This window comes from Salmo salar, chromosome ssa10 (genome assembly GCF_905237065.1).
Source record: "Salmo salar chromosome ssa10, Ssal_v3.1, whole genome shotgun sequence".
Lineage (NCBI taxonomy): Eukaryota > Metazoa > Chordata > Actinopteri > Salmoniformes > Salmonidae > Salmo > Salmo salar.
Window position 1 is genome coordinate 114070612 of NC_059451.1, and position 18956 is coordinate 114089567.

General features: G+C 44.1%; 1 protein-coding gene across 1 annotated transcript; it reads left to right on the plus strand.

Annotated features, from left to right (window-relative positions):
* LOC106561605 (sodium- and chloride-dependent glycine transporter 2) lies at positions 1-17424 on the plus strand. The gene is made up of 15 exons (XM_014125722.2): positions 1-229; positions 1105-1545; positions 2010-2154; positions 2605-2736; positions 2866-3039; positions 4985-5135; positions 5466-5598; positions 5816-6054; positions 6223-6347; positions 6442-6554; positions 7057-7188; positions 7475-7574; positions 7790-7890; positions 8386-8553; positions 15746-17424. Exons 1-15 carry the CDS (start codon positions 227-229, stop codon positions 15902-15904), a joined length of 2316 nt encoding a protein of 771 aa, XP_013981197.1. The 5' UTR covers positions 1-226; the 3' UTR covers positions 15905-17424.
* The last annotated feature ends 1532 nt before the right edge of the window (positions 17425-18956 follow it).

The following is an 18956-nucleotide window of genomic DNA, read 5'->3' on the forward strand; positions in this document are numbered from 1 at the left end:
GCAGTAGGCATGCATAGTTGTTCCTGGAAGAATTGTGAATCTCCAACTGAAGATGCATTGAATATATATTAGCAGTAAAACGTTCCTCGAAGGGCACCTTGCAATACTCTGACGTAGGCTAAAGAAACTCCCACCGACAGAGCTTTGCGTTTGCAGTTTCTTTCAATCTCGCTGCAGTCCTGACTTCTCTTCTCAGCTTCCGGCTGTCCTGGAATTTACTACAAACATGGTGAGATGCGTTCATTGATCCTCAATTCCTAGCCTAAATAATGATTGTGGCTACTTACAGTTATTTTAGACTAACATTTATGAAAAATCACAAGTGGCACTTATTCAGTCAACACAGTGGACTACTGTAGACTGTACAGTAGTCGAACCACTGTCACCGTCCATTGTGCTGAAATGCATTGTGCTGAAACTATGATGCGTCTGTTTATTGCTCATTCCCTCTACTCCAGGCAGCGAAACATTCCTTACTCGACTTCTTCTGTTCAGTTTAATCTGTCATTTTATTTGGCTAATCTTATTCTAGCATCTTTTTTAATTTTTGCAAGATTCTCTTCTATTGTCATTAGCTTAGTCATTTTTATAGCATACGTGCCTGTGTTTGTGTGTTTTTACTTTGGCAAAGTAGCTTTATGTATCTCAATTTTAAAACAATAACGATTATTGGTTCTACGCGGGTAATCATTTGATCTGTTTGGTGTGTTTATGTTTTACTTCCGTGGAGAATGCCTGCTGGGCAGGGACTGGGGAGAGGGGGCTCAACAGCTTGTCTATTGCCTGTTCAATCAGAGAGAGGGGCCGCTGCTGCTGCACGGAATGACCGAGCGCAAATGAGCCGTAAAATTAAAGAATCTCTGCAATAATGAATACATAACCAATCCAGAGTCGACCAATGCCCCACCAAGGAATTGCCACAAATATGCAATAATAGTATTTAAATAATAAACACATGCACTAGGCCTAACTGTATATATGTTATCCAATATGTGAATAGCCACCAATTAAGCCACTTGATTTTCCAGTCTATTTTACCATTTATTTTGTACAGTTATATGTATATGCCTATATTCTAACGAATCTTAATTTCACCTTTTGTAGGATTGGTCTGAAGAGATGAACAACCGCCAGGTATCTGATCCTTCCACTCAGGAGTCGTTACCACAATCAGATAATGGAGCGGTAGGAGTAGCAATAAACAAACAAGAGAATGTCCCAGATCTACCCTCTTCAAACTGGCAGCATCCCTCAAAAACCGAGGAACAAACTTTTTCTCAACCGGTGGATAGGCCTAACACAAGAAATGGAACGTTTAAAACCGACGCACCTGCAACGCATAATACCGACATTGATGGAGCCGAATGTGCCTCTGTGGATCATTTTACGATACACTGTCATGGCACAGCTTCCTGTCCCAATCAAAGTGTTACAACGAGCCCAGTAGAGCAAAATGGCACGGGGACGGCGATTAGTCCCACCACTGTGATACTGGGGACAGATGGAAACATTTCGGTTCTACCTGGCACAGTGACCGGGGACGGGGTAAGAGTCCGTTATTTTATTACTCAGGCATGACGCGACTAAAAAGCATGCCCAGAACATAGCCAGTGGCTGATTTCATCTGACAAGTGTAAACTGGTGTGCTGCCTAAACGAATTTCACTTTCCTGAGAGCATTTTGCTGGTGTTCTTTCCCAATGCATTACTTACCGCAGAGCAGGGTGTTGCGGAGTAATTTGTAGCGCTGCAGGCCCTCTCCATTGTTCTATTCCCTGGGGACATATCAAACCAAATAGCGCCCTTCGTGTGGAAGTGATGGAAAGCATCATGATTGTAGCCTAATCGAAACAGAATCATTAGAATGAATAGTCCTACATTTATAAATACAAAAACGGTGAAATGTGCAGGAATAGATTACATTGATCGGTGATAATTAAACACTTTTCGACATCAATCATTTATATTTGTGTTTTTAAATAACCGTTAAACGTTAATTGTTTCCTTCAGGATGATGATGATGAAGGAGGAGATGAGAATAAAGCGAGGGGAAACTGGTCCAAAAAAATGGACTTCATTCTCTCTATGGTTGGATATGCTGTTGGTTTGGGGAATGTCTGGAGATTCCCATACCTAGCCTTCAAAAATGGAGGAGGTAAAGGACACATTTATGTTGCAAAACAATTTTATTCGTTTGCATACTTCATCATCAACTGCATCTGCTTATCGCAGCAAAGAAAACGGAATACATAAAAATAATTAAATCCCTATCTGTTTATTTCTTTTGGAGACTTTATTCGTTTTAGCGTTTGACTATTATTTCAATAGCCTATTTTAATAAATTAAATAATAATAAATTAACAATTTACATACAAGAATAATAATTACAATAATAATTGTGTGATTCGTTTAATATTGATACTAATGCAGTTTATATTATTAAATAAAACGAATAATAATTGTGATTCATCTACAATTTACATTTATATGTTGTGAAATTACATATTTCTTGTCCAATAATTTCACCATTCAGCCTGTTTCATGCAAAACTGTAATCGGATTGAGCTGCCTGACATTCAACTCCGTTTCCACTTTCTTCCTGTAGGTGCTTTCTTGATTCCTTATCTAATCATGTTGGGCCTTGCTGGAATCCCCATATTCTTATTGGAGGTGTCCTTGGGGCAGTTTGCAAGCCAAGGACCCGTGTCCGTATGGAAAGCAATCCCTGCTCTTCAAGGTAAGCCAAACAACAGCGATCATACTTGAACAGTACGTAAGTATAGTCTATTTTTTATTTTTTATTATAACCTATACATTTCAGGTGCAAAAGAGTAATTTCTATATTTCGTCTCATTCGTTATTTTAGGTTGCGGGATTGCCATGTTGATAATATCAGTCTTGATAGCCATATACTATAACATAGTAATGTGCTGGACATTGTACTACCTGTTCGCTTCGTTGAAGGGCTCACTCCCCTGGGCGAACTGTAAGAATAAATGGAACACTCAAGATTGCAAGGACAAAGACATGCTTCTTCTTGGTAAGTATTCAGAAGGCAGAACACCTTCCAATTTGGAATGCAAGGATTAATTGTTGTTAGAAATGTTTATTGTGGGAAAATACTGTGTATTTCATTTATTCAGGGATATAAAATCAAAATACATTGTATTTGGATTGTAAGTCATATAAATAGGGCACAATCGAATACTATGGCAAAGCATTAATGTCAGGTACTGTACAAACGCTTACTAGACACAATTCTTGCAGGAGGGCAGGCTACTGTGACGCCCTCTAGCGTCCATCTGTTCTTCTTGCGCTGCATAGTGGATTTATTCATACCACCTCAATTTTAGCCACCACAGAACTTAACTACTCACACATGCTACCAGGGGCGAAAATCTGATATCAACTTTGGAGGGGACAATTACATGACATTTTCTCAAGAGCAATTCCTGAGGGGGACACCAAAAGTAGTGCTGTAACACATAGCCTACATTGTAATATGGTAAATGTATATTGAGGAACCAAATAAATAGTGTTTTTGCCGTTCTCCTAACTACCGGTACCCAAAACTACACAACTAATCACAACAGCAATACCATTGCCTTTAACAAATCTTAGTTCAGTCACCAGTTTAAGCAGAGTCTGGGTGTATCCATGCCATTTTCCAATTATGTTCCTATTTTACAAGTTAAAAAAAATTGAGAACCTTTCATAATGTTGCCAAACAAAGACTCAACAAACTTACCTGAGACTCCCTGTCTCTGCCAGTCTGTCCCTGCATATCTGTCCCCAACTCTGCTGTGTGTGCCATCTGTTGCCTGCTCTGCCTAATGACATCATTGTGAAACATTTCCATTAGAATTTCATTTCTTTCTTATGAACATTTTATCAACTAGTCTTTGAGATATTAGGCTACTAGGGTTCTTACTTTGCGTTTTGGTGTACTGAAAAATACTCTGATGTCCGTCTTTTATTTTTCTGCCATTTTTCTACCTGGCTGGCTACACACACACGCAGTGTGTAGGTTATTTACAGTAGGAGATGGGCTTCTATCATCTTATCTTTTATCATTCTATTTGGGCTTCGATCTAAAAGGTAGCTAGCAAATGTGAAACGGATTAAAATGACAAGAGTTGACAGCTGTATGAGTTCACCATTTACACAACATATGCTGCAACCTTTTGTAATTTTAATAGTTTGTTTCATATTGGCTGGCTTCCAACAATTGCTGAATTTGCAAAGCTAGCGAGCACCAATTCCGTTTCAGTGGTGTTTGCTATAATCTTTGCTACCCGGGTTAAATAAAGATGAAATAAAATAAATAAATAAAAGTTCCCTTGCGACAATTTAGCTTTTGCAACGAGACCATTAAATATATTTAAGACAATGGTAGAAGAGAGTGTAGTTCTGTTCAGTTTGGACTTCAGTTTATCGCTAACCTTATCACAGGGACTTTGAAGCACTAACTTACATCATCTGCGTGCTGATCTTGGAATAAATTGACGATAGCAAAGATTCCATCTTTGACGAGGCCACATAAATGGAATAGGTACTAGCTAGCTTAATAGTTAATATTTGCGCGCTAGCTCTGCATATTCAGCTAGTGTGTGTGCGCGATTGACTGGATTAACCTCACGTCAGTTACGTTCATTGAGTGCCTTTCAGACAGTAGACACGACCCCTCTGTTACCTTGCCAACTAAGGAACTGGCAGTGGATCAAACCATTGTGAGGCTAAGGGTGGGGGGGGGTCGCAATCTTTTGAAACTTAAAAACGCGCTATTAAGTGTCTATAATCAGCACAATTGCTTTCATTGTGTATTATTAATATTATTTAAATGACATAGTTATGTTTCAGTGATATGTTGGGGGGGACAAATCATATTTTTCCCAGGATGGGGGGGTCATGTCCCCCCCGTCCCCCCCGGGATTTCCGCCCCTGCATGCTACCACCCACTTTCTTCGCTTTTGTTCTCCTGTCAGATTCATGCATTTTGCGCGATGGGAACGCCACCTCTATAAGGAATACTACACTATGTTTGTCTGCTGATGTCATTGGGAATCTGAGCAAACTCACTAACATCACATCTGAGATCAACAAAACCTATGTCAGTCCAAGTGAAGAGTATTTTAAGTAAGTATTGTTTATTATGTTAGGCTATGTAATAAAATAAAAAATATATGGTGTGTGTGTGTGTGTGTGTGTGTGTGTGTGTGTGTGTGTGTGTGTGTGTGTGTGTGTGTGTGTGTGTGTGTGTGTGTGTGTGTGTGTGTGTGTGTGTGTGTGTGTGTGTGTGTGTGTGTGTGTGTGTGTGTGTGTGTGTGTGTGTGTGTGTGTGTGTGTGTGTGTGTGTGTGTGTGTGTGTGTGTGACTGAAGTTAGATCTTTCAGTGAAAATAATATCTTATTGATTTGAAGACATAGCGTTGTAGCCTGATGTCTCCCACTCCCTCTCTCCATGCAGATATAATGTACTGAACATCTCCAAAGGAATAGAATACCCAGGGGAAATCCGCTGGCCTCTGGCCCTCTGTCTTCTCTTGGCCTGGGTTATTGTCTACGCCTCACTGGCTAAAGGAATCAAATCATCTGGGAAGGTAATCATTGTCACTTTCCAGCCAACATACTTAAATGATCCTTTTGAGGCTTTTCTTAAGAGAGATATGTTGTGGTTATTGGTGTCTGTTTTTGGATTGCTGTCTTTGTGTCTACGTTGCTGCACTGATTGACAATAGGATTAAAGGATTATTAAAGTTTTTCTATTCTATTTTATTGGATTGGATTGGATTCTTTGGATTCTGTTCTATTCTATAGGTGGTGTATTTCACGGCTACGTTTCCCTACGTGGTGCTGGTGATTCTGCTGGTCAGAGGAGTTACTCTACCTGGAGCTGGAGATGGCATCCTCTACTTCATCACTCCCAGGTGGGAGAAACTCTACGATGCCAAGGTGTGGAAGGATGCTGCAACCCAGATCTTCTTCTCCTTGTCAGCAGCCTGGGGTGGACTTATCACGCTGTCCTCCTACAACAAGTTCCATAACAACTGCTACAGGTGATCAGGGTTAAACCTTATGGGACGTTTTCCCAGACACAGATTCTCTATTGAGTATGCTTCTCACTCCAGGACTAGTCGGGTCCAGGAAACATGCCCTACAGGCAAACTATACTGTAGATGCAACAACTTCTTTCAGACAGTTTCAGACTGTCTTTGATCTTTTAGGGACACCATCATTGTGACCTGCACCAACAGTGCCACCAGCATCTTTGCAGGGTTTGTCATCTTCTCTGTCATCGGGTTTATGGCTCATGAGCTGAAAGTGCCCATCGAACAGGTGGCTGATGGGGGTAAAGAAAACCGTTATTCTATTCTATTAAAATAACTTATTGAACTAACATTAGTGTAACCAGACAGTTCTATTGTCTTGTTGTGATTCTGCAGGTCCTGGCATAGCCTTCGTAGTGTATCCAGAGGCCCTCACCAGACTTCCTCTCTCTCCTTTCTGGGCCATCATCTTCTTCCTCATGCTACTCACCCTGGGATTGGATACCATGGTAACTATTGTTCTGCTTTCTGTTTTGTGTGGATGTAAGTGTTTGTATTTAATTACTTGGTGGTCTTTTATTTTTATTTTATCTTTATTTAACTAGGCAAGTCAGTTAAGAACTCATTTTTATTTTAAAATGATGGCCTACCCTGACCAAACCCTCCCCTAACCCAGACGATGCTGGGCCAATTGTGCGCCGCCCTAATGATTCATAAGACCTCCACAAGGTCTTAGTGGTTGATAAGACCTCCACAAGGTCTTAGTGGTTGATAAGACTTCCGCAAGGTCTTAGCGGTTGATAAGACCTCCACAAGGTCTTAGTGGTTGATAAGACCTCCACAAGGTCTTAGTGGTTGATAAGACCTCCGCAAGGTCTTAGTGGTTGATAAGACCTCCGCAAGGTCTTAGTGGTTCATTGTAAGTGTGTGTAGTACCAAGATTGTCATTTTGCTTTCTGTTGCTCGACGGAATCTATTGTATTAACTAAGTATCTACTGTCCCTGTCTCAGTTTGCCACCATTGAGACCATAGTGACGTCTGTGTCAGATGAGTTCCCCAGATATCTGAGGAAGTACAAGGCCCTCTTCACCCTGGGGTGCTGCACCTCTTTCTACATCCTGGGGTACCCCATGATCACAGAGGTAAGGCCTAATCTGATCCTCAACATGCATCTGTAGTGTTTACCATAAATGGCGAATGCCTTGAGAAGGCGCTGTGTAGTGCGCTGCTCTGCAACAACTAGATCCCGGCCCTAGTCATTTTGTCAATACCGCAAATGTATTATACAGTTTAGGTGTCTGAGTGGCACGTCTCAAACACTAAGGATACACAGTCAAACTAATAGAATGACATTGAGAGTCAGTGAGGCTGTATAGAGGACTGCTACGTTTTCAGTGCTCTGATGGGTCTTGTATCCCATCCTGGCAGAATGGGATGTATATGCTTCAGCTGGTGGACACATATGCAGCCTCATACTCTCTGATCATCATCGCCATCTTTGAACTTGTGGGAGTTTCATACATTTATGGTGAGTCATGTATAGCCTTGACAGGCATTGGTCCAGTGTTTGTACAGTTTTTTCAGACCGTATTCGAAAGATACCTTATTCGACAAAGACCTTATTTGGCATAGGCCATCCTGTAAATGTTTTCAAGATATGCTTTACTAATTGTGGTTGAGTAACATTATCAACCTTGGTACTGTGCGTGAAAGGACTCAAACTAACTGGTTGTTGTGTTCTAGGTCTGAAGAGGTTCTGTGAAGACATTGAAATGATGATCGGGTTCCAGCCAAACATGTTCTGGAGGGTCTGCTGGGCCTTTGTGACCCCCTCCATTCTCACAGTAGGTGCTACCATCCCCAGGCCAAGATGAAATATATTCTATATTCCCATGTTGCACTGTGTGATTTTATATAGAACATGTTGCTTTCAGCATAAGAAACGGTGTTAACTGCATAAAAATCTAATTACATGGACATTGTGCATCACTATACCATGTCAGTCATATTGAGTGTTTGCATGAGTGTTCTAGTCCAGGGTTTCCCAAACTCGGTCCTGGGGCCCACCCTGGGTGAACATTTTGTTTTTTGCCCTAGCACTACACAGCTGATTCAAATAACCAACTCATCATCAAGCTTTGATTATTGAATCATCTGTGTAGTGCTAGGGTAAAAAAACAAAACGTGCACCCAGGGTGGGCCCCAGGACCAAAAACGTGCACCCTGTTCTAGCCAAATGCAGGGGCTTTATCCCTTCTAATAATTATATTTCTATAGTTCACCTAATGCTCAGTAGCCTTTAATGTCTTGGTTGTCCCTGTCTTCTGCCTGCACTACAGTTTATCCTGGGTCTGAGTCTGTACCACTGGAAGGTGATGACCTATGAGACCTACACCTACCCCACCTGGTCCATGGTGATGGGCTGGCTCATGGTGGTGTGTTCTGTTATCTGGATCCCCATCATGTTTGGCATCAAGATGCACCTGGCCCCCGGCAGCTTCATCCAGGTATGAGATGATTTACAGTAGCTATCCCCCCACTAAAGACATTTACTGTAGCTCCCCTCCCCCCACTAAAGACATTTACTGTAGCTCCCCTCCCCCTGCTAAAGACATTTACTGTAGCTCCCCTCCCCCCACTAAAGATATTTACTGTAGCTCCCCTCCCCCTGTTAAAGACATTTACTGTAGCTCCCCTCCCCCTGCTAAAGACATTTACTGTAGCTCCCCTCCCCCTGCTAAAGATATTTACTGTAGCTCCCCTCCCCCTGTTAAAGTCATTTACTGTAGCTCACCTCTCCCCCGCTAAAGACATTTACTGTAGCTCCCCTCTCCCCCCACTAAAGACATTTACTGTAGCTCCCCTCCCCTGCTAAAGACATTTACTTTAGCTTTCCTCCCACTAAAGACATTTACTGTAGCTCCCCTCCCCCTGCTAAAGACATTTACTGTAGCTCCCCTCCCCCTGCTAAAGACATTTACTGTAGCTCCCCTCCCCCACTAAAGATATTTACTGTAGCTCCCCTCCCCTGCTAAAGACATTTACTGTAGCTCCCCTCCCCCTGCTAAAGATATTTACTGTAGCTCCCCTCCCCCTGTTAAAGTCATTTACTGTAGCTCACCTCTCCCCCGCTAAAGACATTTACTGTAGCTCCCCTCTCCCCCACTAAAGACATTTACTGTAGCTCCCCTCCCCCTGCTAAAGACATTTACTGTAGCTCCCCTCTCCCCCCACTAAAGACATTTACTGTAGCTCCCCTCCCCCACTAAAGACATTTACTGTAGCTCCCCTCCCCTGCTAAAGACATTTACTGTAGCTACCCTCCCCCACTAAAGACATTTACTGTAGCTCCCCTCCCCCTGCTAAAGACATTTACTGTAGCTCCCCTCTCCCCCCACTAAAGACATTTACTGTAGCTCCCCTCCCCCTGCTAAAGACATTTACTGTAGCTCCCCTCCCCCTGCTAAAGACATTTACTGTAGCTACCCTCTCCCCCACTAAAGACATTTACTGTAGCTCCCATCCCCCGCTAAAGATATTTACTGTAGCTCCCCTCCCTCTGCTAAAGACATTTACTGTAGCTCCCCTCCCCCTGCTAAAGACATTTACTGTAGCTCCCCTCCCCCACTAAAGACATTTACTGTAGCTCCCCTCTCCCCCCGCTAAAGACATTTACTGTAGCTCCCCCTCCCTCTGCTAAAGACATTTCATGTTGCTCCCCTCCCCCACTAAAGACATTTACTGTAGCTCCCCCTCCCTCTGCTAAAGACATTTACTGTAGCTCCCCCTCCCCCTGCTAAAGACATTTACTGTAGCTCCCCTCTCTCTGCTAAAGACATTTACTGTAGCTCCCCTCCCCCTGCTAAAGACATTTACTGTAGCTCCCCTCCCTCTGCTAAAGACATTTACTGTAGCTCCCCTCCCCCACTAAAGATATTTACTGTAGCTCCCCCTCCCTCTGCTAAAGACATTTACTGTAGCTCCCCTCCCTCTGCTAAAGATATTTACTGTAGCTCCCCCCTGCTAAAGTCATTTACTGTAGCTCACCTCCCCCCGCTAAAGACATTTACTGTAGCTCCCCTCTCCCCCCACTAAAGACATTTACTGTAGCTCCCCTCCCCCCACTAAAGACATTTACTGTAGCTCCCCTCCCCCTGCTAAAGACATTTACTGTAGCTCCCCTCTCCCCCCACTAAAGATATTTACTGTAGCTCCCCTCCCTCTGCTAAAGACATTTACTGTAGCTCCCCTCCCTCTGCTAAAGACATTTACTGTAGCTCCCCTCTCCCCCTGCTAAAGACATTTACTGTAGCTCATCCCCCCGCTAAAGATATTTACTGTAGCTCCCCTCCCTCTGCTAAAGACATTTACTGTAGCTCCCCTCCCCCTGCTAAAGACATTTACTGTAGCTCCCCTCCCCCCACTAAAGACATTTACTGTAGCTCCCCTCTCCCCCGCTAAAGACATTTACTGTAGCTCCCCTCCCCCTGCTAAAGACATTTAATGTTGCTCCCCTCCCCCACTAAAGACATTTACTGTAGCTCCCCTCCCTCTGCTAAAGACATTTACTGTAGCTCCCCTCCCCCTGCTAAAGACATTTACTGTAGCTCCCCTCCCTCTGCTAAAGACATTTACTGTAGCTCCCCTCCCCCTGTTAAAGTCATTTACTGTAGCTCACCTCCCCCTGCTAAAGACATTTACTGTAGCTCCCCTTCCCCCACTAAAGACATTTACTGTAGCTCCCCCTCCCCTGCTAAAGACATTTACTGTAGCTTTCCTCCCCTGCTAAAGACATTTACTGTAGCTCCCCTCCCTCTGCTAAAGACATTTACTGTAGCTCCCCTCCCCTGCTAAAGACATTTACTGTAGCTCCCTCTCCCCCACTAAAGATATTTACTGTAGCTCCCCTCCCCCTGCTAAAGACATTTACTGTAGCTCCCCTCTCCCCCCACTAAAGATATTTACTGTAGCTCCCCTCCCTCTGCTAAAGACATTTACTGTAGCTCACCTCCCTCTGCTAAAGGCATTTACTGTAGCTCCCCTCCCCCTGCTAAAGACATTTACTGTAGCTCCCCTCTCCCCCGCTAAAGACATTTACTGTAGCTCCCCCTCCCCCTGCTAAAGACATTTACTGTAGCTCCCCTCTCCCCCCACTAAAGACATTTACTGTAGCTCCCCTCCCCTGCTAAAGACATTTACTGTAGCTCCCCTCTCCCCCACTAAAGACATTTACTGTAGCTCCCCTCCCTCTGCTAAAGACATTTACTGTAGCTCCCCTCTCCCCCCACTAAAGATATTTACTGTAGCTCCCCTCCCCCTGCTAAAGACATTTACTGTAGCTCCCCTCCCCCTGCTAAAGACATTTACTGTAGCTCCCCTCCCCCACTAAAGACATTTACTGTAGCTCCCCTCCCTCTGCTAAAGACATTTACTGTAGCTATCCCCCCGCTAAAGATATTTACTGTAGCTCCCCTCCCTCTGCTAAAGACATTTACTGTAGCTCCCCTCCCCTGCTAAAGACATTTACTGTAGCTCCCCTCCCCCCACTAAAGACATTTACTGTAGCTCCCCTCTCCCCCCGCTAAAGACATTTACTGTAGCTCCCCCTCCCTCTGCTAAAGACATTTCATGTTGCTCCCCTCCCCCCACTAAAGACATTTACTGTAGCTCCCCCTCCCTCTGCTAAAGACATTTACTGTAGCTCCCCCTCCCCTGCTAAAGACATTTACTGTAGTACCCCTCTCTCTGCTAAAGACATTTACTGTAGCTCCCCTCCCCCTGCTAAAGACATTTACTGTAGCTCCCCTCCCTCTGCTAAAGACATTTACTGTAGCTCCCCTCCCCCACTAAAGATATTTACTGTAGCTCCCCCTCCCTCTGCTAAAGACATTTACTGTAGCTCCCCTCCCCCTGCTAAAGATATTTACTGTAGCTCCCCATCCCCCTGTTAAAGTCATTTACTGTAGCTCACCTCTCCCCCCGCTAAAGACATTTACTGTAGCTCCCCTCTCCCCCCACTAAAGACATTTACTGTAGCTCCCCTCCCCCTGCTAAAGACATTTACTGTAGCTCCCCTCTCCCCCCACTAAAGACATTTACTGTAGCTCCCCTCCCCCCACTAAAGACATTTACTGTAGCTCCCCTCCCCCTGCTAAAGACATTTACTGTAGCTCCCCTCTCCCCCCACTAAAGACATTTACTGTAGCTCCCCTCCCCTGCTAAAGACATTTACTGTAGCTCCCCTCCCCCTGCTAAAGACATTTACTGTAGCTCCCCTCTCCCCCTGCTAAAGACATTTACTGTAGCTATCCCCCCGCTAAAGATATTTACTGTAGCTCCCCTCCCTCTGCTAAAGACATTTACTGTAGCTCCCCTCCCCTGCTAAAGACATTTACTGTAGCTCCCCTCCCCCACTAAAGACATTTACTGTAGCTCCCCTCTCCCCCCGCTAAAGACATTTACTGTAGCTCCCCCTCCCTCTGCTAAAGACATTTCATGTTGCTCCCCTCCCCCCACTAAAGACATTTACTGTAGCTCCCCCTCCCTCTGCTAAAGACATTTACTGTAGCTCCCCCTCCCCCTGCTAAAGACATTTACTGTAGCTCCCCTCCCTCTGCTAAAGACATTTACTGTAGCTCCCCTCCCCCTGCTAAAGACATTTACTGTAGCTCCCCTCCCTCTGCTAAAGACATTTACTGTAGCTCCCCTCCCCCACTAAAGATATTTACTGTAGCTCCCCCTCCCTCTGCTAAAGACATTTACTGTAGCTCCCCTCCCTCTGCTAAAGTCATTTACTGTAGCTCCCCTCCCTCTGCTAAAGACATTTACTGTAGCTCCCCTCCCTCCACTAAAGACATTTACTGTAGCTCCCCTCTCCCCCCACTAAAGACATTTACTGTAGCTCCCCTCCCCCTGCTAAAGACATTTACTGTAGCTCCCCTCTCCCCCACTAAAGATATTTACTGTAGCTCCCCTCCCTCTGCTAAAGACATTTACTGTAGCTCCCCTCCCTCTGCTAAAGGCATTTACTGTAGCTCCCCCTCCCTCTGCTAAAGACATTTACTGTAGCTCCCCTCTCCCCCCACTAAAGACATTTACTGTAGCTCCCCCTCCCCCTGCTAAAGACATTTACTGTAGCTCCCCTCTCCCCCCCACTAAAGACATTTACTGTAGCTCCCCTCCCCCTGCTAAAGACATTTACTGTAGCTCCCCTCTCCCCCACTAAAGACATTTACTGTAGCTCCCCTCCCTCTGCTAAAGACATTTACTGTAGCTCCCCTCTCCCCCCCACTAAAGATATTTACTGTAGCTCCCCTCCCTCTGCTAAAGACATTTACTGTAGCTCCCCTCCCCCTGCTAAAGACATTTACTGTAGCTCCCCTCCCCCCACTAAAGACATTTACTGTAGCTCCCCCTCCCTCTGCTAAAGACATTTACTGTAGCTCCCCTCTCCCTGCTAAAGACATTTACTGTAGCTCCCCTCCCTCTGCTAAAGACATTTACTGTAGCTCCCCCTCCCTCTGCTAAAGACATTTACTGTAGCTCCCCCTCCCTCTGCTAAAGACATTTACTGTAGCTCCCCTCCCCCTGCTAAAGACATTTACTGTAGCTCCCCTCCCCCTGCTAAAGTAATTTACTGTAGCTCACCTCTCCCCCGCTAAAGGCATTTACTGTAGCTCCCCCTCCCCCTGCTAAAGACATTTACTGTAGCTCCCCTCCCCCTGCTAAAGACATTTACTGTAGCTACCCTCTCCCCCCACTAAAGACATTTACTGTAGCTCCCCTCCCCCTGCTAAAGACATTTACTGTAGCTCCCCTCCCCCTGCTAAAGACATTTACTGTAGCTATCCCCCCGCTAAAGACATTTACTGTAGTTCCCCTCCCTCTGCTAAAGACATTTACTGTAGCTCCCCTCCCCCTGCTAAAGACATTTACTGTAGCTCCCCTCCCCCCACTAAAGACATTTACTGTAGCTCCCCTCTCCCCCCGCTAAAGACATTTACTGTAGCTCCCCCTCCCTCTGCTAAAGACATTTCATGTTGCTCCCCTCCCCCCACTAAAGACATTTACTGTAGCTCCCCCTCCCTCTGCTAAATACATTTACTGTAGCTCCCCCTCCCCCTGCTAAAGACATTTACTGTAGCTCCCCTCCCTCTGCTAAAGACATTTACTGTAGCTCCCCTCCCCCTGCTAAAGACATTTACTGTAGCTCCCTCCCTCTGCTAAAGACATTTACTGTAGCTCCCCTCCCCCACTAAAGATATTTACTGTAGCTCCCCCTCCCTCTGCTAAAGACATTTACTGTAGCTCCCCTCCCTCTGCTAAAGTCATTTACTGTAGCTCCCCTCCCTCTGCTAAAGACATTTACTGTAGCTCCCCTCCCCCCACTAAAGACATTTACTGTAGCTCCCCCTCCCTCTGCTAAAGACATTTACTGTAGCTCCCCTCTCCCCCCACTAAAGACATTTCATGTTGCTCCCCTCCCCCCACTAAAGACATTTACTGTAGCTCCCCCTCCCTCTGCTAAAGACATTTACTGTAGCTCCCCCTCCCTCTGCTAAAGACATTTACTGTAGCTCCCCTCCCTCTGTTAAAGATATTTACTGTAGCTCCCCCTCCCTCTGCTAAAGACATTTACTGTAGCTCCCCTCTCCCCCCACTAAAGACATTTACTGTAGCTCCCCTCCCCTGCTAAAGACATTTACTGTAGCTCCCCTCTCCCCCCACTAAAGACATTTACTGTAGCTCCCCTCCCCTGCTAAAGACATTTACTGTAGCTCCCCTCTCCCCCCACTAAAGACATTTACTGTAGCTCCCCTCCCTCTGCTAAAGACATTTACTGTAGCTCCCCTCTCCCCCCACTAAAGATATTTACTGTGGCTCCCCTCCCTCTGCTAAAGACATTTACTGTAGCTCCCCTCCCCCTGCTAAAGACATTTACTGTAGCTCCCCTCCCCCCACTAAAGACATTTACTGTAGCTCCCCCTCCCTCTGCTAAAGACATTTACTGTAGCTCCCCTCCCCTGCTAAAGACATTTACTGTAGCTCCCCTCCCCCGCTAAAGACATTTACTGTAGCTCCCCTCCCCCTGTTAAAGACATTTACTGTAGCTCCCCCTCTCCCTGCTAAAGACATTTACTGTAGCTCCCCCTCCCTCTGCTAAAGACATTTACTGTAGCTCCCCTCCCCCGCTAAAGACATTTACTGTAGCTCCCCTCCCCTGTTAAAGACATTTACTGTAGCTCCCCTCCCCCTGTTAAAGACATTTACTGTAGCTCCCCCTCTCCCTGCTAAAGACATTTACTGTAGCTCCCCCTCCCTCTGCTAAAGACATTTACTGTAGCTCCCCCTCTCTCTGCTAAAGACATTTACTGTAGCTCCCCCCTCCCCCTACTAAAGACATTTACTGTCTCTCTCATCTTCCATGTTATGTAGTGGTCCAATAATGTAGCCTAATAATGCTTAATGTAGCCTAATAATGCCTAATGTAGCTTGATAGTGAAATTGAGATGCTTGGTAAGATCATCCTACAAAAGAGTGAAAATAATTGGAATATTCTTCTGATGCTATGTTGCTACACATGTTCCAGAACATCTGGCTCAACGGACAATGGTTTTTATACAGCAGTGTTCTAATGTTGTCCTGCTGTGTACCCTGGTATTACGACATGTTATGGTAATGAATTGAACTATGTTTCAGCGTCTGAAGCTAGTGTGCTCCCCTCAGCCGGACTGGGGCCCCTTCCTGATAAAGCACAGAGGAGAACGCTACAAGAACATGATCGACCCGCTAGGAACCAACTCCCTGGGGCTCAAACTCCCTCCTAAAGGCCTTCTACTGGGCCAGACCCAGTGCTAATGTCTATTCCTGGACAGTAACAAAGTTCACCAACTCTGCAGTAGTCATCTGTTGTTCGCTCTATTCACCGTTTGCACACTTTTCTATAGATTACACCAAGGGAAATTGAAAGTCAAAGTCCAAGATTATGCATGTTGTCTTCTGACAAAGACCATCCCTTTAATACAGCAGTAGAGCTATGATCGATTTTACAGTAAACAGGGCTGATTTGGTGCCTACTGTGCTTAATCTCCAGTCTTCCACATTGCTGTTTATTTTATGTGTTAAAATAACTATTCTGAGCCCACTGAATAGGAGAATGGTTATAGACATGTACCTCCCAGCACATAAAACAGGTCACTTCTCAACACTGTTACTAAATAGATTTGAATAATGAGATTTGTTGTGATGCATGTCATTGTCAAGAAATCTGCAACAGGAAACATGTGGATGAAAGATATATTGCCACCCCTATCTGTTTGCGTGTACTGTTGCATAGTTATATGTAAACATTCCATGTCAGCTACTCAATGAACTAATAAGCACATCCCAACAGAGAAAAACTGCTGCTACAACGAATGCATCAACCTCAAACGTCTCTTGTTCTAAAATGACACTGCCTTTTGTATAAGCAACGTGTAACTTGTATGTCAAATAATTTGTGTTGCATGTGCCTACAACTGAATCAGAAAACATTGTCCTTTGTCAAGAATTTGGCACGTTACACATAATGTTGCCGTCCTTGTGTGTCATGCTTCTATTTGTCTTTGGCTGCTGAGAGTGTTTCTAAATGTATTGTATGCTTGCACTTGTTTGAATACAGCCCTCATCTTCCCTTGCATGTAGTCACAAAGCATGCTTGGAGGCTGTACTGTTGAATCTACTGTGTTTTCCATTCTTTTACATTAACTTAGGATGTACAAAACCAAAGATGGAGTGCTTAGTGAAAGATTTGTAGACAGAAACATCGATGGGAAGTTGAATATACTGCCAGTCAATTTCAATTTGATCACAAATGTTTTCCAGCATGTTTATGCCACATCTTCAGGTAACCTTTGGCCTTTGAGATGTACTCGAATTTTAGAAGATTGTATGGATTGAAAATTAATTAAGTTATTAGATTGTTTAAAATAGTGTGCTTTTGCAGTACTTTATGGATATTTGAGGCAATACCTCAGATTTTGTATTTATCTACACAATTGCGATATGTATATTTGCCTTTATTGTAAATGTTGAAAATACAATTTTAAGACTTGGATTCAATCCGACCCATGCTATAGTGCAGCTGCGGTATAGGGGACATTTTGCCTTTGAAAAGGTCATTTACACTTGAGCCGACATTCAAAGCGTTTACCATGAATGTGAACTCTGCAAAGGGCAGGGAAGTAGCCTTTAACAGGCAAATTGTCAGCTGTTTAGCGCAGCAGCATTAAAAACCATGTTCGGATTAAATCTTGGCCTAAACCTGATGACATCCTGAAATACCTTTATTAATATACATTGTGTATACTGAACAAAAATATAAACGCAACGTGCAACAATGTCAATGATTTTACTGAGTTACAGATCATATAAGGAAATCAGTCAGTTGAAATAAATTCATTAGACCCTAATCTATGGATTTCACATGACTGCAGGGAGGCGAGAGAAACGCACGCCTGTTTAGGCGAGGTGCTGGCTAGCGGAGTAGAACACTTGAAAAAGAAAAGGAGAGCCGCACACTAGGAGCTCAGATGCAATAACCTCATAACCAACATTTCGACAGACAAACTGTCGTCATATAATGACGAACACTGCGGGTCACTAGTTAATATAATGTCAAAGAACACAAACAGCTGTCGGTAATCATGGCCGGGCGTGGTTTGATATCATTGGTTAATTTACAGTTGATATCATTGGTTAATTTACAGTTGATATCATCGGTTAATTTACAGATATAAATAGAACACATAAAAAACATAAATGAATAGCATACGATCATAGATACAATTTGGCTGCATAGACCTACAAACATTTTCAATGAATTGCAAAATTACAATAATGGTTTCAGGTCAAAGTCGACGTTGAGACCGAAGGGAGCAAGGTTCTTTAAATTAAAGATCCAGGCAGCCTTTCGTTTTAACAATAAATTGTCGATGTCAACCCCTCTCCTAGGGATGGTGACGTGTTCAATGCCGATATAACGTAGGGACAGATCGAGTGGTTCACTTCCAAAAAGTGGTCCATAACTGGGTACGTAGAGTTTTTTTTTACCACAAGGACGAAGATAAATAACTGCACTTGTAGTTTCCATCCGGTAGAGGCGCAAATGGACGTTGTGCCGGGGTATTTTGGGGTGGTAAATCAGAGTTTACCAATTGATCTCTGAGATGTCTTTCCCCGTGAGAATACGACCAAGGGAGGGTCCAAAAACACATTACCGATACGGTCATCGGATCTTAGAATGTGCCAATGTTTGTAAACGATTCCCTTAGTTTGTTCAGAGCGTTTCGAATAGCGGGTAGTAAAAACGCAAGAATGCTTCTTTTTGCGAGACTGTCCTTGAAATATATCATGCTTAGAGTCGTTTAATTTTCTTTGTCTCAGCCATATTTCGGTTGAAATCTGATTGTGTATGGGCCTGTTTTTTTTTATTTTACCTTTATTTAACTAGGCAAGTCAGTTAAGAACAAATTATTATTTTCAATGACGGCCTAGGAACAGTGGGTTAACTGCCTTGTTCAGGGGCAGAACTACATATTTACCTTTGGTTACTAGAAGCTTTAACCACTAGGCTACCTGCTGCCCACTGGGGAGCCAGGCCCAGCCAACCAGAATGAGTTTTTCCCCACAAAAGGATTTATTACAGACAGAAATACTCCTCAGTTTCATCAGCTGTCCGGGTGGTTTAGATGATCCCACAGGTGAAGAAGCTGGATGTGGAGGTCCTGGGCTGGCGTGGTTATGCGTGGTCGCCGGTTGTACGTACTGCCAAATTCTCCAAAATGACATTGAATGCGGCTTATGGTAGAGAAATGAACATTCAATTATCTGGAGGACATGCCTGCAGTCAGCATGCCAATTGCACACGCCC